Raw genomic sequence first — 16,356 nt, 5'->3', positions numbered from 1 at the left:
AAAGACCATTGGACATTATCCAGTCCAGTAAATTTCAAGTATCTTTAAGCCTTTTGAAAATTTTAATGGAAAGTCCAACATTTTAATAAAACAGGGGTAGTTTGGGATGCAATTTGGAATGGGGGAAGAAAAATCCCTACCCAGCCATGGAGGCTTCCCACTTCCCTTTCCCCCAAGCTGCCCCCCAGAACCTCGAGAGCTAGGACACGCAGAAGGCAGAGCCCTGCCACCTTCTTTAGCGTTTATGACGAGGACAGGAACTAATCGTCAACATGTCTAATAAGCCACAGAAACACTAGATGCTGAGCAAACAAATGCACCCCCTGCAACTCCCAGCCTGACTTTGCCACAGGCGTGGACGGTGATTATGGTGGGGTAAGCAGAGCTGGGTGCCATAAACCCTTGGGCTGTAAGCTGGCATTTCGGTTGCCCTTGTACAGGGCAAGAGGATTTGCTGAGGGCTCTGCATGAACGAGGAGCCACACACACACTGGCCTCCCGCACGCTTGAGCAACCTGTGTGAGCTGGGAGAACCTTCTAGGGGTGTCCCACCTGCCCCAGGAGGCCTACCTTGGGCTGGAAGACTCGGTTTTCCTTCCCAAGATGGTCCACGATCCCGAAGATGCACAGTGGCCCGGCAAAGCCCAGCAAGTCGGCCAAGATGCGGAACGTGCTGCTGAGGACCAGGGGTCTCCCGAAGGCATGGCACAGTGCCCGCCAGATGGCCCTGGCACCCTGCATGCTCTGCGTGTCCTTCCGCTGCCCAGAGAGAACCATAGCCGGATCAGAGTGGCTGAGGGCTCATTCATGGCAGGGGCCAGCCTCCCAGGATGTCCCTGGCTCCTGCTACCCAGGGGAACCCAGTGGCCACATCCTCTGCAAGCAAATGAACTCCAGGAAGAAATCATGGAATCCCAAGTGCATGGCTGGGTGGGCTCTGTCAATACCACGGTGGTCTAGATGGGGAAACTGAGGCCAAAGATTGCTCAAGCTCACAGAGCTTGTCAGGACTATGTGTGGACACAGGACCACACTGACAGAGGTATGTGCCACACTTACCCATGACCACCTGTGTCTGCCTCAGTTTCTCCCGATACTAGGGCAGAGGCAGTGGAGCACTGGGCTGGGAGTCAGTCATGAGACTGGCTCTGGCACTGACCAGCTGTAGGCCAGCTCTGGGGAGTCATGGCCTCACTGAGGGCCTCTGTTCCCTCCTCGATGATACGGAGAGACCTCTGCCTGGCCAAACTCTGAGTTATTGTAAGTACCGGGCTGACATCCCTGGGTGAAAATTCCCACATCCACTGAGCTCCAGAAGGAAGAGTAGCAGCCTGGGGAAGTCCAGTGGGGTCACTTTCCTCATCAGGTCCTCAGTTTCCCCATCTGGACAATGAGGATATTGGGCCAGGTGACCTGAACCATAAGGGCCATTCCAACTGTGACTGCCCTATGAATCTCTGTGGCTTAGGGTGGGGATCTTTCCCTCACTGTGCCTCAGTTTCCCTAGCTATCCCACCAAGGTTTTGACCTGATGTCTTCCCAGGCCCCCGTCTGTGACTTCACACTGCAGGGCAGGGAGTGGTTGGTGTGGCTGTGCCCCCACTGACCGCCTGGGCATCAAAGGCCTCACAGAGCCGCCGGTAGTTGGTGAGGGCCCTCATGGCAATGGGTAGCTTCCCGATGGCTCGCAGGTCAATGGGCTTCTTGTGGGCCGTCTTGATGAAGGTGTTCATCCACCAGTAGGTGCCCTTGGACAGTAGGTTCACGAAGGGCTGCAGAAAGCGCACGCCCAGGTCCTGCAGGTCCTCGGGGGGCTTCACCTCCCTCGGTGTCTTGAAGAAGATGTACCTCTGTGGGGCATGCGGGCCGCGGTGGGTGGGTGAGTGCATGTCCTCACCTCCCCTACCCAGATCTGCAAGGGTTGGGCCCTGACAGCCACGCTGCACCTCGAACAGATGTGGCCGTCTTGCCTATAATTATTCCCAGGAAAAGGATCCTTCGATGCTGCTTGGCCTCCAACGCCAGGGTTCCCTCACTTTGTAACTATCCAATGAGGTCTACTCTGAGTCCCAAGGGCTGAGGTGGGTTGGGTTTAAATTGGGTTGGAGAAGAACATGGATCCATAAAGAAACCATCAGGTTTCTCAGAGTTTGCAGAACTTAAAAGTTACCCAGACCTGGGTTCAAATCCTGCCTTCTCCATGTACTAGCAAGGTATCCTGCACAAGCCTCATCTAACATGTTTTCCCTTCTCTAAAGGGATTAGTACCTGTACCCCAGGGGTACTGTGAAGGAGGGAATGTAGAGGAGCCTGAGAAATGCAAATTAAAGTAGCACTTCACTCATCAAAAAAGCCCAAATTAGAAAGGGGTGGAAGGTGAGAAAAGGTTTCTCCTTCATTGTTAGTGGATGATGATCCCCAACACTGCTTAACATTTTACACACACAGATCCTTTGATCCACCAACTCCGCTCCTTGGACTCTCTCCCACAGAAATAAAAGCAACAATACACCCAGATAGAAGTGTGTTCAACACACCATTATTTATGAAGGAAGCACTTGGCAGCAAAGTGAATGCCCATCTGTAGGGCGATAGCTGAATAAATCACAGTTTGTCCTCATGATGGAAAATTATACAGCTATTAAGAAAAGTGGATTAGGCACATCACAGAGCTTGGAAGGAGTCCTAAGACATTATTTGTTGGGTGAGAAAAGCACAATGCAGAAAACTGTGTAATATGATCCCATTTTTGTGAAACAAATATTTAGGGGGAAAAGCATATACCTACATGTGTTAAGCAAAAGAAACCCTGAACAAATATTGTAGATAAATGTTTATGGAATGATATTAACCAAAACACAGTATGGAACAACGAATGAGGCTACCCACCTGGTTAAGCAGGAAGGTGGGGACAGAAGGGGAGAAGGAGAAGGCTGAGTCTGAGGTGGGGAAGAGGGAGGGGAAGGTGGGAGAACACAAAGGAATACAAGACAAAGGACACAGCGTGGTCACATCTACTCACTACTAAATATGTACGGCTATATGAAAACATGAAAGCACAAACAAGTCTCCCTGCCTCAAAAAAAAAAGAAGCCAGGAGAAGCCAAATCCTGCCTTCCCCAGCCAGTCCTGCTCTCCCTCCCTATGGGAGTCACCCACCCTTCACCCAGGGAGAACCAAGGGTCTTCTCCTTCCCCTCTGGAGCCTGGCAGAGAGGCCTGGGCTCGATGGAAGGCTCCCCAAGCTTCTCCCAGGCTCCCAGCCCCTCTGTGGGGCAGGCAAAGCCAGGTGACCTCTCCTTGGGCTTCGCCAGCTGCAGGTTGGGACCCCCCTTCCTGCCCCAGCCCAGGTGGTCTGCAGGTGGCCTGCTTACCCTCACCCTGATGACATTGACCTCCACGAGGAGCAGCATCCCGTACAGGACCACCAGCAGGCCTGTGAGGCAGAAGCGCAGCTGCGAGAAGCTGATGGCATGGTGGTAAAACTTGACAAACTTGATGGTCTTGGTGATGAAGGCCAAGATCCAGTAGATGAGCAGGGCTAGATGGGAGGGCACAGGAGATGTGTATGCACTCATGGATGTGCACGTTCATGTGTGTGCAAGCACGGGGGACGGGAGAGAGAAGGCTGTGCCAGGGAGTTGGGTGTGCACATATGTCTGATAGCGATGCACACGTGTGATTGTACCAGAGCATGTCCCTTAGAGACGCTGCACATACATTACAGGGTCCATCTCAGGCTCAATGACCTCCTAAGTCAAACTGGTCAGACAACTCTCCCTTAAACAAGAATAATCAGGACAATAGGGAAATTATTTCTTGAATTTGACTAAGGCTCATTCACCGTGCCAAGGAAGCACTTTAAACACATCATCTCATTTGTTCCTCACAATAACCTTGTGGGAGGAGAGATGTCATTGCCTTCAACTTAGCAGACAAAGGAACTGAGGCTCAGAAAGGTTGGGTGACTGATCGGAGGTCAGTGAAGTGGCAGAGCTTGGCCAGCCTCCCAGCAGAGCCCAGGCATGCAAGCTCCAGGCTCTGGTGACTTCCTTGTGGCATTCCCAAGCTGGGAAGGTCTTGATGCTCATTTATTTTACAGATGAGGAGACTGAGGGTCTGAGAGAGGAGCTTGCTGACAGGTCATGCCAGGGAAAGGGTGAGGGCCTGGGGCCCTGTCCCTGCAGTCCAGAGCCCACCACAGCATGATGATGCTCCTCGGGAGCCTGGGGTGTGGAGATACAGGAAGAGTGAGTCCAAGCCTGCGAGGCAGTCCAGGGGCTAGAGGTGGGGGCCCGCAGCCAGCTACACCTGGGCTCAGACGCTGTGATGTAACAGCGGGTGACCTCGGGTAAGTCCAAGGAGCCCAGCCAGTTTCCTCCTCTCTTCAATGGGGATGCTAACAGTGCCGCCTCAAAGGCTGCCGTGAGCAACATATGCAGTGTTCAGCACGGTGAGGCTGGCTTGTGATGGGTGCTTTGGGCTTCAGCTGATGATATTTTCATTGTATCTGGATTTCAGATTGGGGGCAAACATCAGAAGCCATCGGTGGATTCTGTTCTAAACTCTCACCCCTCCCCCAATCTGCCAATAAACCAGTCAGTTTAGGGACAGCAAAAGCCAGCGCTCAGTTACGCCGCCCTGGGAGGGCACTCTTGCACTGCGACCGCTGCCCTCCCAGCTCCTACAGCCGCGTGCAGTACGACTCCAGAGGACCCTTGGGGAATGAAGGCCACCTGCACCCTGCCTTTCATCCCAGGGATGCCAGGCCATCTCTTGGGGACAGCAGCTGGATCAGCTCAGCCTGGCTCCAGGGTGGGAAGCAGGTGAAGATTCTAACCCCATCGTATGACCAGGGCAGAGCATGCCCAGAGGGGCTGATGCCCTCTCCCTCAGGTCCGAGGTGAGGGTATCAGGACAGTGGGGCATAAGCCTCAGGACTGCAGTGATGTCCCCCAGCTTGGCCTGGTGTCCAGGTCACATCCTACCTCTGTGATTCTGCTCTCTCCACAGATTCTTCCCCAGGAATCAGAACCTCATTTGACCTTAGTAAGGACCACTGACTGGGACCTTGGCTTAAACATATGCCTCATATGGTTTTGCCATAGAGGTGCTCCCATTTCCTCTTCGTAACAACCCTGTGACTGAGGCAGGGGCTTACTCCTCCTTTCCAGATGGGGAAACTGAGGCTTAGACAGCCCGTGTCTTATGTCAGGTCACAGAGGGGGTTAGTGGTGGACTCAGGTTGTTTCCACAGTCCCGTCCTGCAGTGCTGAGCCCGAAGCCTGTTGCCAGCCACAGTGGCACTCGCTGCTTGATTGGGAGAAGAGGTGAAATGTGCAGAAAGAGATCCAGGGCTGCTGCTGGAGAGTTCCAAGCTCTGGACTCCCTACACCCCCTCCCCTTCTCCCTGAGCTCAGTACCCAGCCCACTACCAGATTCTATTTTCCTCCCATCTTGAATCCAACCCCTGCTCTCCATCCCCGTGGCACCTGAGTCCAGGCTACCACAGTGGCTCCAGTGGGCCACCTCAAGAGCCTTCTCACTGGTTGTCTTGCCTTCCCTCTGGCCCTCCTCCAATCCCGCCTCCATAAAGCAATAAACACCGCCATGTTTAAAACCTCTCGAAGCCCTCATATTTGCAGCCATGCTGTTCACAACAGCTCAAAGAAATGGAAGCCCCCCAGATGCCCACTGACACATAAATGGGTAACAAGATGTGATCTCCCCATGCAATGGGATATCATTTAGCCTTTAAAGAAAGAAATTGACACGTGCTACCACCTGGGTAGACCTGGAGGAGACACTAAGTGAAATAACCCCGTCATCAAAGGACAAATCCTGTATGACGTCAGCTGGATGAGGCGCCTGGTGTAGTCAACCTTGGAGACAGAAAGTAGAATGGTGGTTGCCAGGGGCTGGGGTGAGAGAGGAGTGGGGAGTGATGGTTTCATGGGTAGTGAATTTAAGTTTGGGAAGGTGAGAAAGTTCGGGAGGTAGACAATGGCAATGGCAGCAAAACAGCGTGAACGTATTTAATGCCACCCAACTGAACTGTACGCTTTAGAGTCATTAAACTGAACCGGGAGGTGGATAAAATTTAAACTGCTTACCTATGTAAAAAAAGTGGCTAAAATGGTAAATTTTATGTATGTATAAGGTACCGCGCGTGCACACACACACACACACACACACACACCCTTCAGAAACCCAAATCCAAACTTCTCTCAATGGGCTTCCACTGCTCTTGACACAACACCAGTGTTGGTGGCGTGGCCTCTGAGGACCCACCTGGTGTACACCCCACCCGCAGCTCCAGCCTTCAGAGTCCAGCTCCCCTGCTGTCTATGCTCCAGTCACTCTTGGCCTTCAGCATTTGCTCATGTGCTTTGTTCCTCCTGCCCCAGAGCCTTGGCACATGCTGTTGCCACTGCCTGAAGCATGCCTCTCTCTTCTACCGGTTCCGGTTCTCAGCTCAAAGGTGTCTTTCTCATAGAATATTTCCTGGAGCCCAGGATTATGGTTCTTTTGTGGAACACTGAAAGATACATCATTGTCACCTTTCTGGGGGACTCCAGGCCTATGATCAGCCATCACTCTTCTTAGGGTGCTGGCTCTCTCCCCAGGACTCATGACCCTCTCTCTCCCTACAGCTCATAGGTGCAGGCCCTTCATTTTCTCTTGTTCTGGAACTTCTGCCTCTGTACAGACCCTTGTCATGAGGAGCCAAACTCCAACGAGGGAAGTGAAGGGAGAAAGTCCTTTTCCCTTTGAACATAAAGGGTGAATCCACACCCAGACGATGGTTTGCACTCAGTGAGAGAACAGGACGTGCTCGCTGGAGCATGAGAAAATGAACTCACCACATGCTGACAGGGGGTTTCCAGGGGGCGCCAGGCAGCCAGACCCTGGTGGTTCAGGAGGGTTCTCAGAAGTCGAGAGGCTGCTTCCGAAATGGGAGCAGGGGGCTCTCTGAAGCCTGTCTCTAACATCTCCCCTCTCAACCTGGTGCCCCAGGCCCGATCTACACTCACACTGGAGCCCTGGGAGGGTCTCCTGGGTGATTCTGATGGAGGTGGACCCACCTTCCACAGGAAGGTGGACCTGTGAGTAGGACACACACTCTGCCCCCTGATAACACGGCAACGTCCCTGGATCAGCACAGAGAGTTCCAGACTCTGGATGCAAGTAGATGCAGTGACTCCTAAAACTCAGTGTGACTCCTGACACACGGTGCACATACAGTTTAACTGCCAGGTGTGTGGCCTCGCCTGAGCCACGCAGACTGTGGCCCAAACACAGATGCAGGTGTGCAGTTTACACCTTTGCCGGCCAGGACCCTTAGACACGCAGCCCACTGGATGCCAGACTCCACCGTGCCCCTTGACTCACTGGGTGGACTGGTTCGAGTCCCCTAATTGCTGAGCCTCAGCTTGCTGGTCTGTAAAGGAGACACGGCAGTTGGACCTACCTCATGGGGCTGTTATAGGATTAAATGAGTTAACAGTATGCTCAGGACAGTGCGGCACATAGTAAGTGCTCACTGAATGTTGGCTGATACTTTTAACCCCAGGGTGTCACACAGGGTGATGTGGGGAGGAGGGGAGGTGATGCAGGCAGGGAGCACTGCACAGAGCCTGGTCCGAAGCACAGGCTCAATGAAGTCACCCGTCGCTTCTGTTTCTGCCTGGAACCCAGCCACAGGGATCAGAGCTGCAAACGGGCACTCCCTCCTGAGCCTAAGCGCTGGCGCACCGTGGGCTCTGGTCCTGGGGTCTGTCCCTTCCCCTCCCGGCTCACCTGTTAGATGTCATCTGGAAACCCCCGACTGCTGAACGTGCCTTCCTTGCTCCGCCCTCCCCAAATGTCCGACTCGTTTACCCTCTGGACCCTGGAGTTGGCGGTCTCTGCCAATCTCACCTTGATGCACCCTGAATACGAGATGTGATCCCTACCCCACCCCAGCTCTGCCCCTGAGCAGGCTCAGTGCTCAGCACTGCCAGTCGCCCAGGGACTCAGCCCCACAGCCTGGGCATCTCCCTTGCTGCCTGCTGGGCCCCAAACTAACCTCCTGCCACTCTCTCCCCTGCTCCCCGGGCTCGGCCACACTGGCCTTCCTGCCAAGCTTCTGCATTTGCTGTTCCCTGCAGGGAACAGTCTCCCCCAAATGCTTGTGCCCACACTTGGCAGAGAGCTCCTCAAACACTGCCCTCCCTCTCCCCTCTCTTCACACATCATCACCCATTTGTTCGTATTCGATCTTTGCCCACCTCCCCCACCAGAGCGTAAGATAGGAATCTGGAAGAGTGCCTGGCACAACGTAAGCCTTCAGGAAATGTCACCCAGAGGAACCAGAGATGGTTCCTCTGCGTCCCCTCCCTCTCTCCTTCTCCTACCGATCAGCAGCTTGGGGAAGTTGGAGGTCTCGATGTTGTGATAGTAGACCACAGAGGTGACGGCAGCCATGAACGCCATCCCGGCTGGCATGTACAGGTGCAGATGGCGGGATTCGGTCACCCTAGGGTGCGGAGGAGAGAAGACAGAGAGGATGTAGATGTGGGGAGTGCCTTGTGTGCACTGCTCAGTGCACAGCGGGTCTCAAGGCACATCCTCAGCTCTGGTTAGTGTCCTGGCATCTCTGCCCCAGCCCACACCTGATCATGCCATGGATTAAGGGGCCTAGGAATCCAGACAGTGATGCTCTTAGGGTTTTTGGTTCAGGCTTGGGAATTCCTGGCCTTCTGTCCCTGGGTTTTTGCTTGCAGAACATGGCACCCAGAAGTCAGGTTTAACAATGGCCACTGGAAAGCCAAACCACTTCTCTGGTGGTGAAGCCAGCTGGGTCCCTGCCCCTGGGCAGTACAGGTGCCAGTGTGTCAGGGCTCACTTGGTGACAGTGCCACTGAACATGAACAGCACGGGCTGGCACTGGCACTGTAACAACATTGCTGAAAGTCAGTGTTTACCGAGCACTTATTCAGTGTTAGGAGTGGTTCGAAGCATTTGATGTATATTAGCTTGTTTAATCTTCATAGAGCCCCATCAGTGGTGCTTAGTCTCCCCTATTTTATGGTTGTGGAAACTGAGGCAGAGTCAGGAATCCAAGGTCCATGCTTTTGTCTCTTCCCTTGAGATGGGGACAGGGCAATGGACACTGGCTCATATCCTCCTCCCAGAGGCCTCTGTAGTGGCGGAGCTCTGGCCCGGTGATGAGGCCCATAAGGAGCCAGAGCCTTTCTCAGATCTCATCTTCTGTTCTTTTTTTTTGGTACCGGGGATTGAACTCGGGACCTTGCACTTTCGAGGCAGGTGTCAAAACCACTGAGCTAAATCCCCAGCCCTCCCAGACCTCATCTTCTACAGGACTGACGAGGAGAGTCACTAGCTCATCCTGACTGCACCCTTCCCAGGTTGCCTCGTGCAGAGAGCAAAACCCTCATAGCTCAGCCTGGCACCAAAGGCCCAGGAGATGCGGCCTCCAGACACTTTGCCAGCTCTGCCCAGCCTCTTCCTGCTTCGGCCATGTTGGAAGCCTCTGTCTCCAGAGGGCCTGCCTCAGTCTCCTGCCTCTTGCTGCTCTTGCCTGCACTGCTCTTCGGTCCAACATGCCAAAGGCCTTGGCCCAGGAGAAGCCAACAGCACAGAGAGGGCCACTGTGCCCACAGCTACTATCTGATTGTGCAGTAAAGGGAAGGGATGCTGCAGACAGATAGAAGGCTGAGGGGACGCAAAGGAGGGGGGTCAGCAACCAGGGAAAACCTCACAGAGGAGGTGGCACCAGGCTGGACTTTGAAGGATGAGGAGGAGTTCAACAGAGAAGGAGGAATGACATGTGGAGAAGAGCAGCACGTTACAGGGGTCTGGCAGGGCTGAGGTGCCGGAGTACAGGCAGTGTGGGCTGTTCACCAAGTACCATCCTCCCATTCCTCCTAAAGGAAAGAGCCCCACGATTGCTCTGGTGACAGTTTATTCTCAGCCCTGCTGGGGGGATTGATGGTGGCGGTTTAAGGAGCTGAGCAATTCATGTCTCTATGCCACTGGCTGGTCTGAGGGTGGCCACAAAGCCCAACTCTCTAAGGAAGGGACGTGTTGGGAGCATGCTGCCTTCACCCTTGCTCTTTCCTTCCTAAGTGATACCCGAGGTGGCACAGCCCCTTTGTGAACAAAAGAAAGACAAGGCTGACGCACGGAATGGTATAGAAAGATGGAAGGAGGCTGGGCCCTTGAAGACACCATGAGCCTCCAAGCTAACCAGAAAGGGCAGCTTCTAGGCATCTTGTTACATGACATCATCAATGCTGATGCTCTTTCAGTCTGGATTAGTGCATATTCTCAGCCAGTTCTTCAAACTAGTACCAGAGGTATGGAAGGGACAAGGGCAGAGTCTCTGGCGGGAACACTGGGGACAACCACACTGCACACGGGTCTTCAAAACTCTTTCCTCTGTACACCTTGAAATGACTCTGAAAACTTCATATACTCGCACACAATTTAAAGTTGACATCCAATATGTTATACCATGTGTTTAAATACAGAATCTTTGGGCTGGGGATTTAGCTTAGTGGCTCTGCCACTTGCTTTGAAAGCGCAAGGTCCCGAATTCGATCCCTGGTACCAAAAAATAAAGAAAGAAAGAAAGAAAGAAAGAAAGAAAGAAAGAAAGAAAGAATCTTTGCCAATAAAAGGTAAAAATATTAAAAATTTTATAAGTTGAGGATTATCCATGTCAGAACAAATATTTCATGAAATGTTATATTATAATAGGTTTTAGCTGCTTTACTGAATGGTTCACCAAATTAGGTAAGAAATTGGGGTAAAAGTTTTACACACAGACTCTAACCAGTGTAGTGATTTGGGGAAGCATTCTAGTTTCTAACCGTCCATCCATCCATCCATCCATCCATTCATCCCTTCTTTATAATTCTGTGTCATATTGGTTTTGAATCCAGAGCATCTTACACAAAAACAATACCCTAACAAAGACAGGAAGCCCTATGGGTTTAAGATGCCTCAATTAGTCATACGGCTGAAATTTTCCTTAAACCAAAGCCATGCTTGAAGACCACTTCCTTAACTATCCCTCACCCCTAACTGCCCCCTAAGTTTTCAGATTTGAAAACCAGGCTGAGGTGACAAGGGAGTGTCACTGGGCAGTATCTGTGACTTCTCCTCTATGCACTTTTCCATGCCCCTCCTGCCGCCTGCCTACCCAGGGGTGTGGGCACATACAGGCTGGCGACAAAGGCCCAGCTCAGGAGTGGATTTGTACCCTGGTGAGGAGATGGAAGTTTGTACTCAGCTGGTTTGGGACACAAGTGCAGCCACACACAGGAGGGACTGCTGACAGCCAGCAGGAAGGAGACCCTGAGTCCTTCCATTTTCTCATGGGAAGACAGCACCTGCCCGGAGTTCTGCACTCAAGACCATTGTCTAACTTCATGCTCCATGGCTGCCTTTGAATATTGAAGGCTGGGTGACTCGCAAAGGCCCAGCAGCTGGTACAGAGCAGAAGTGCTAGCAGAAGACCCAGTCTTCCTTCTCTAGGGGCAATGTGTCCTCTGTCACCCCAGCTGGTTTTAATCCCACGTGTGCTCCTGGCTGAGGCCTCAAAAGACATCCCTCCCGTTGGTACCATTTGTGCTGTTGTGGAGGGAGCCCTGGGGTATGAGGTAGGGTTTCAGGCAGCAGTACGACCTCTCGTCTTCTCGCTGGCCTGGGGGACTATGGTTGTCAGGGGGAGCTGCTGCCCGAAGGCAAGCAGTTATCACAAAGATCACTGCAGAAGCCTGAAGGCAGGGGCCTTGAGGGGCAGGAGAGTGACAGTGGGGGACCCCATCCCCCAGGACCAGTTGCAGGAGCCAGGCAGTGGTAGAGCTTGGGTGTAGGCTGATTCCAGCTCTGAGGGGCTGGGCCTTCGAAACTGAGACCAAATGTCCCTCCCTTGCATTGTCTCTGCACCCAGGCAGCCACCAACCTTTGCCTTAGCAAGATGGCTGCTCCATCTCCTCTTCTGCCCCTCACTGCTGACACCATTTCCAAGTGCAGTCATCCCTCACCTAGACCACAGCAATCTTCTCCCTCCTCCAGCCTCTCCCTGGCTCCAACTGCCCTCATCTGAAAGTTCCACGCTGGTCACATCTCACCCGAACGTGAACTCTGGGTGGATTTCAAAGCTCTCCCTGAGACGCCCCAGCCCTGTCTCCAAGCTCAGCCTCATGGCTTCGCTGCGAGTGTTTAATGCTTCTGCCCTGCTGCACATCTCCCCTCGACTACCTGCTCTCCTTCCTATCCTCAACTCCTCTGGCTGTCAAAACTCGAGTCATCCTTCAGGCTCAGCTCCAAAGCCCCCTCAGCCATGCGGCCTCCCCAACACTGCCTCCTCTCTCCTCCTAGAATATTTGCTTGTAACAGGAGTTTATTTATTCTTCTAAGGACTTGACAAATTTGCACTGTGAATACAAAAATGAATGAGACTCAGGTTCTAACCTCCAGGCCCTCCTGACTCAGGAGGCAGTTCTGCAAATAGACACAAATTTTAACATTCAGTTTCATCCGTGCTGCAGCAGAGGTGTGAGGCGCAGATGCAAGGCCCAGAGGAAAGGGGGATAGGGAAGAAAGCCTTTAGGGATGAGCTAGAGGGAGGTGGGCAGGACTGCGACAAACTTGGATGCCTAGGGACCCAGAAACTGTATCTTGCAAACAACTGAGAACCAAGGAAGGGTCTTGAGCAAGAGTGAGTGATATACTTAGTCCTTGGCCCAAGAAGGCAACTCCAGCAGTTTATGGGAGAGGACTGCATTCTGGCTTTATTTACTTGATGAGAGGCCAGCATATAAAGCAGGAACCTGTATATGAGCAGGCTGCCCTGTCTTGGAAGAGTTGGGGCATTCTAACACAATAGGTGCTTGCATTATTTCACTGGGACTTGGCATGCAGATCTTCACTCCCTCTGCCCTCCAGGGCTTTGGGCACAGGGTATTTCTACTGCCTGGCACAGAGATTCTGGTTCACTCTATACCAGGCGAAAAGTCGGTGGATGTAATACCAAATGACACTGGCTTGTGGAAGGCAGGTGAGCTGGGGCCTTTCCGGAAGCACCCTGGAGCAATGCACTCCCTGGAGCCCTCACTCACTTACCCATCAGACAGGATGCCCTCGGCTATCTCACACACCAGGACGAAGAGCAGCATGAAGGTCAGGATCCAGCGAAGATTGTGGCCAGGGAAGTGGAGCCATGTGCTGTGGTGGATGTGCACCTTGGAGCTCTGGCTGCCCCACCCTGCAGGGAGAGTCGGTAAGGGTAGGGGCCTGGCCCACCTGCAGGAGGCTGCATGGACAGACCTCACTCTCCCCTGTGCTTGGGCACTGGGTCCGTGGTGGGGGTGCAGAGAGCATGGATTCCTGCACCCGCGCATGAGGATCCCTGAGGCTGGTACAAATGAAGTGAACATCCAGGCTGGTCATATACAGGTACCCATTTTTTTATGGTACTGGGGATCGAACTCAGGACCTTGCGCTTGCAAGGCAGGCTGCGGAACCATTGAGCTAAATCCCCGTACAGGTACCCATTTTATATAGTGACCTCCTGTGTGACAGGTCATCAATAAAACATTTAGTTGAGGAAAAAAGTGTAAATGTCAATCCTTCAAAATTTTTGATACCCAAGTGAGTGTGTATTACATGTTTATTTCTGACTCGTCAATTATCTTTGTCAATAATTAGCAATTTACTTCTGCAGCAAGTTCTTTTTAATTTTGTGACCATCTTTCCTCTCTTCCCTAAAGCTGCATGTGAATTTTATGATTTGCTACTTTTCTCAATTAAAATGAAGGAACACGTTTTGGACAGGCAGGGTTCACCTCTGTATTCACAAGGCTGACTGGTTTGGGAGAATCGAGGTCTTGGAGAGAGGTGAAGAGGACCGGAGTGAAAAGGCAGGCATGGATTGCCCCGACAGCGGCGCCCAACTTTGGAGGCCACTTTCAAGCAAGCACGCAGTGGGGCGCGGGGTCGCTGCGTCCTCGAGTTGCGCGGAGAAGTTGCACTCGGGAGACTCGCGCCCCACGGGGGTCCTCAGCTCGGTCGCTCCTCGCCAAGTGTCAGAGGCTACGGATCACCGCGAAGCCAGGTCGAAGGCCGCACCGGAACTCCCGGGGCCTCCACCCCGGCTCCCCAGAGCAGCCTGTCCTAGTCCCAGGCCCAGCTGCAGCGACAGGGAGTGAGCCCTGGGGGAGGGGTGACCCGATCCAGCCGCCGCGCCACTGAGGGTGCGCCCACCCCTCCCGACCCTCCCGGCGCGTTGGGGGAGCTCTGCTTCCCCTCTCCATCCCTGCTCTGGCCCCACGGAGGCAAAACTTGGGGACCCCTGGGGTCGGGAGCGCCCTCTGCGTTTGACGCGGGTCGGGTGGCACCCCCGAGAGAAGGGATGAGGGGTGTGCGAGCGCAGGAGCCGGCGGGCAGACACCAGGGCAGGGGACCCCGGCAGGGCGCGAGGCGCGGTCCTGGGGCGGCCGGAGGACGCGGGCGGTACGGCGCGGTGCGGTGCGCGCCGCCGCCTCCCCTTCCCTCGGCTCCGCTCCCCTCCTCCGCCGCTCGCGCGCGCTCACCAATGAAAAGGATGGGGAAGGTGATGAAGAGCAGGAGGACGTGCGGCACCACGTTGAGCGCGTCCACGAAGCAGCCGTTGTTGAGGACGCCCTGGTCCACCCGGTAGGCGGCCGAGCGGTTCTCGCTGCCGCAGAAGGCCAGGGGCATGGCGACGCGGGTTCTGGCTCGGGCTCCGGCTCGGGCTCCGCCGGCTCCGCGCGCCTCCCGCGCCGCTGTCCCTGCGCCCAGCCCGCCGGAGGCTCCGCCCCGCCCCGCCGGCGCGCCCCGCCCCCACTCCACCTTCCCCCCTCCGCCGCGCCCCTCCACCTGGGGGCAAGGAAGCCCCGCCAGCCGTCCTTGCTCAGACCTGTGCGGGTCGTGTCCCGAGTGCCTTGTGCGCTGGAGGAGGGAGGAGCAGCGGGGCAGGTGGGCACGCGTGTCCGGTGGGTGTGCTCCAGGCTCAGAGAGGGTTGGGTCCGCGGGGGCCGCGAGCGCGTGGGCTGGGGTCTCCAGGGTAAACTCACCTGGGCGTGGCTGGGAGGGATACAGTGAGAGCAGAGGGTGGGCTGGGGACAGGATGCCTCAAGCCTCCATCCACCCTGTGAAGAACGTTAATTGGGGAGGAATTGGAAATGTTCAGAAATGGACCCAGGCGCCCTCTCAATGGTACTGTACAGCTTTCCCACAAGGATCTTTCAACACTCCGTCTAAGTGCAGTTATAACCACTTCTGTCGAGGTTGTTTCTGAAACAGTCTTGGTAAATCCCCCAGGGTGGGCTCGAACTTGTGATCCTCCTGTCTCAGCCTCCTAGAAACAAAGCTCAGGGAAGTTACATGACTCACCCAGCTCCTCATATGCCGCATCCCCATCCCCTCCTCCTTACCCTTGCCTCTGATACATCATAACCTCAAGTGACTGGCAGAAGAGTGGGTGGAAGGGGTGCTAACCCCAGGCTGAAAAGAAGGTGCTGTAGAAGTATCTGGCCAGAGGAATGTGAGGCCATGAAACACTTTTTTTCCTGCGCCTTGGACTGAACCCAGGCCCTCTGCACTTAGCTACACTCCCAGCAGCCTGACACTGATACTATTAGCTCAGAGAGATGAGAGAATATTCCTGTAGTCACTCAAGACTTTTTTCTTTTAGGCTTTTTTTTTGTGTGGGGTCCCAAGTTTTTTCATACTTTCTGCAGTGTTTCTTGTTTTTGCTTCAGTTTTTCACACCTTTGGCCGTGCTGTGTTTCTGCTCAGTAGTGGCCCCGCAGACATGACAGTGTCCCATAATGCTGTGTCACCTGGTGATGTCACAGCCATCTTAGTTTTTGCAAGTCATGCTTGATGTTCACATTGACAGCATTATCTAATGACACATTCTGAGAAGGTGTCCCTGTTGTTAAACAATGCACAATGATAATAGTATCTTTATTTTCAAAGAACAAGGTTTCTAGTATTGTCTCCAGCACTACTGGCTATGTATCTTTGGATAAGTCACCATTCTGTGCTTGTTACCTCATTTCTAAATGGAAATGGACTTGGCCAGTTGAGTATATGGCCAACTTCCTTGTTGCAATGGACTGAATGCTTATGTCCCCCCAAATCCCAACTCCCAAGATGGTAGTGTTAGGAGGTAGTGCCTTTGGGAGATGATTAGTCATGTGAGAAGCACCCTCATGGGTGGGATTAATGGCTTTATAAAAGAGGCCCCAGAGAGCTCATTTTCCCCTTCTGCCATGTGGGGTTATAGTGAGAAGATGGCTATCTATGAGTCCTTCAC

General features: G+C 53.7%; 1 protein-coding gene across 6 annotated transcripts in view; it reads right to left on the bottom strand.

The window, feature by feature from the left end:
* The window catches only part of Abcc8 (ATP binding cassette subfamily C member 8), a 73,707-nt gene extending 58,887 nt beyond the window's left edge, over positions 1 to 14,820 (bottom strand). For 4 of the 6 annotated variants that reach the window (XM_004851505.3, XM_021263864.2, XM_004851503.4 and 1 more), the window contains exons 1-6: positions 14,606 to 14,820; positions 13,137 to 13,278; positions 8,396 to 8,517; positions 3,374 to 3,540; positions 1,608 to 1,850; positions 571 to 759 (exon numbers count right to left, since the gene is read on the bottom strand). In XM_004851505.3, the coding sequence (XP_004851562.1) occupies positions 571 to 759; positions 1,608 to 1,850; positions 3,374 to 3,540; positions 8,396 to 8,517; positions 13,137 to 13,278; positions 14,606 to 14,753 (1,011 nt within the window). In that variant the 5' untranslated portion in view covers positions 14,754 to 14,820. Of the gene's footprint in view, positions 1 to 570; positions 760 to 1,607; positions 1,851 to 3,373; positions 3,541 to 6,290; positions 6,471 to 8,395; positions 8,518 to 13,136; positions 13,279 to 13,858; positions 14,106 to 14,605 lie in introns of those variants that run through there. The other 2 variants (XM_021263865.2, XM_087211593.1) reach the window with 2 other exon arrangements.
* Between the last annotated feature and the right edge of the window lie 1,536 nt (positions 14,821 to 16,356).

The sequence above is a fragment of the Heterocephalus glaber genome, unplaced genomic scaffold, assembly GCF_053883595.1.
Source record: "Heterocephalus glaber isolate CG9 unplaced genomic scaffold, H.glaber_assembly_v1.0 deba00001428, whole genome shotgun sequence".
Lineage (NCBI taxonomy): Eukaryota > Metazoa > Chordata > Mammalia > Rodentia > Bathyergidae > Heterocephalus > Heterocephalus glaber.
Note: the sequence above shows the minus strand (reverse complement) of the source record. Positions and strands in the feature narration are given on the sequence as shown.